Raw genomic sequence first — 2,887 nt, forward strand, 5'->3', positions numbered from 1 at the left:
GACAAGTATTACAAATGAGGGTGGGCGTCATATTGTTAGATGCAGTTGTCTCCCATGTTGTAACAAGTAAATAAATGTTGCTTACCTAACTGTTTCCTTTTAACACAAGAACTGAGTGGGAGAGACTTATTTCCCAATCCTAACCCTTTAACAAAGACACAAGAGGAGAGGAGACACTTCACTGCCACCAACACAGAGGGCTAGGAGAGGGACACCAATATAATTCAAGATGAAGGATTATCTACAATTTGTAGTAGACTGGTGTGTTTTTGTGAGTGCAGACAACTCTCCTGCAAACTGGATTTATGGATTATAGACACCCTATGGCCATATTGCCGTATTCTATGATCATGGACTTTTTTTAAATTATAATATAGAATATAGAATTTAAATACATTTCTGCTCTTTTAAACTGACCATGTGTTTAGTATTAATTTATAGAAGAACAGTAATAAAAAATTAAACGCAACAACAAAAAAAGACTGATCCTTTTATAACTGGCAGATGGAGAATCAGAAAGGGAATGAAAGGCTTTTTCGATTAAAACAAAGTTCTCATCCAATTTGCCACATCTTTTTTTTTTCTTTTGCTTGAGGTCTTTTAACACTTAAAAAGTCCTGAGTTTCCTTTGGAGGCTCTGAAGAAAGATTCTGACTTAAAGTGTCGTTATCAGATTGATGGGCCGGGTTTGATTGAAGTTTCTTTGTCATGCAAATGTCATGGTCCATGATGGATGGGCTCAGATATCTGACAAGCTTCAGGAGGTCCTCAGCCATTGGTCCCCTGAGAATCACGTGTCCTCTCAGTAGGTTTGAAGCCTGGCAATCTATGGAAGGAAGTTTACAGCTTTGACATACTACCTAAAGGTTGTAGGGCAGGAGAAATCCTGAAACAGGTTGACCCTCCTCCATCACTGGCAGATGGACAATACCAGAATGGGCTCCTTTTTGGACTATGCAATTTGTAACCGTGGGACTAGTGCCTACTCACCCAGAGGATACCACCATTTGGATCAAGGGACACCAACCTATCCACCATGCCCGGGTACCAGTGACATTTATAACGGTGATGGACGTTTTATTGTAGGGGGATCTGGACCAGTCTCCAACCAGTTTCACCAACAGAACCACAGCTATCATCATCACCCATCAAATACAAATTTAACCTATGCCAGTTCTATACCCAGCTACACATCTCAGACCTGCAGCCAAGGATATGGGCACCAAGTCTATCTCAGCCAAGAAGCAGAAGGAGCTTATTTTCAGAATCAGCCTTACCCTACCAACACAGCTTCAAACACTGGATCTATATCAGAAGGATATTGTGGATCAGTGCCAGGAGCTTTGCACTTCCAGCAGAACCCATATGGCCAGGAGCACCAAGCCTTGCTACAGGGCTACCCCAATCATTCCCCTCTATTGCATGAGGACAAGGACCTCTCCTGCCAGCCAGAGCAACCATCACCTAACCCAACCTTTGACTGGATGAAAGTCAAGAGGAATCCACCAAAGACCGGTGAGTATGAGGCACTGAGCCATGACTTATTACCCCTGCCTCTGTTAGACTATGAGCCATGTCTTATTACTCCTGCCTCCGTTATACACTGAGCCATGACTTATTACCCCTGCCTCTGTTGGACTGTGAGCCATGACTTACTACCCCTGACTCTGGTATACACTGAGCCATGTCCTATTACCCCTGCCTCTGTTATACACTGAGCCATGTCCTATTACCCCTACCTCTGTTATACACTGAGACATGATTTATTACCCCTGCCTCTTTTAGACTATGAGCCATGTCTTATTACCCCTGTCTCTGTTAAACACTGAGTAATGACTTATTACCCCTGCCTCTCTTAGAATATGAGCCATGTCTTATTACCCCTGCCTCTCTTAGACACTGAGCCATGTCTTATTACCCCTGCCTCTGGTATACACTGAGACATGACTTATTACCCCTGCCTCTGTTAGACTGTGAGCCATGAATTATTACCCCTGCCTCTGTTAGACTGTGAGCCATGACTTATTACCCCTATTGATGAACAAAGCTGGTTGTTAATGGTTGATACAATGACCTGAACATGTGCAGACCAGGACTTTGCTCTGAGAGCTAGGCATTTTTAGTAATAGGAGATCTTTTTTTTCTCCAGATTTTTAGCACCCAGTATCTTTATATAAATCTACAACTAATTGTAATTATTTTCTGTAACAGCAAAACCAGCGGATTATGGGCTCAATTCTCAACATAACAGCATGAGGACCAACTTCACCACCAAGCAGCTAACAGAGCTGGAGAAGGAGTTCCACTTTAATAAGTATCTGACCCGGGCCAGGAGAGTTGAGATCGCTGCCACGCTGGAATTAAACGAGACTCAGGTGAAAATCTGGTTCCAGAATCGAAGAATGAAGCAGAAAAAGAGAGAGAACGAAGGACTGAACGCTGGGATCACCAAGGGATCATTAAAGGAAAGCAGCGAGACATCAGACCTGTCCACCTCCCCTGACACATCTCCAAACTCTATGTGAGGGTATACAATGAACAGATCTGGCTGGATAAAACTTTTTTATGCAGATGCTGTAAATAATCTATTTTGTTCTACGAAAAACTCCTTATTTATATACAGTTACATTTTGTAAAAGGGAGCTATTCAGGTTCTCTCAGGGAAACTCTAAGATGTCACAGGAGCTGCACTTTAAGGCATCTCCATTTGGTTGCTGATCTGCCCTTTTCTTTAAATGTTATTTATGTATATACGTTATGTGTTTTCCAGATCACAACCATTTATAGGAGTGTTTTTACAAGCAATGTAAATTCAGAAATTAATTTGATCTAATAATAAGATCCATTCAATGGTTGCCACAAGCGTCTTAAAATAAAGTCGCAAAGA

General features: G+C 41.9%; 1 protein-coding gene across 1 annotated transcript; it reads left to right on the top strand.

The window, feature by feature from the left end:
* The first annotated feature begins 920 nt into the window (after positions 1-920).
* HOXB1 (homeobox B1) lies at positions 921-2,525 on the top strand. Its single transcript, XM_072413736.1, has 2 exons — positions 921-1,515; positions 2,212-2,525. The coding sequence occupies exons 1-2, from the start codon at positions 921-923 to the stop codon at positions 2,523-2,525; spliced, it is 909 nt and encodes a 302-aa protein (XP_072269837.1).
* Positions 2,526-2,887: the final 362 nt, after the last annotated feature.

This window comes from Pyxicephalus adspersus, chromosome 6 (assembly GCF_032062135.1).
Source record: "Pyxicephalus adspersus chromosome 6, UCB_Pads_2.0, whole genome shotgun sequence".
Classification (NCBI taxonomy): Eukaryota; Metazoa; Chordata; class Amphibia; order Anura; family Pyxicephalidae; genus Pyxicephalus; species Pyxicephalus adspersus.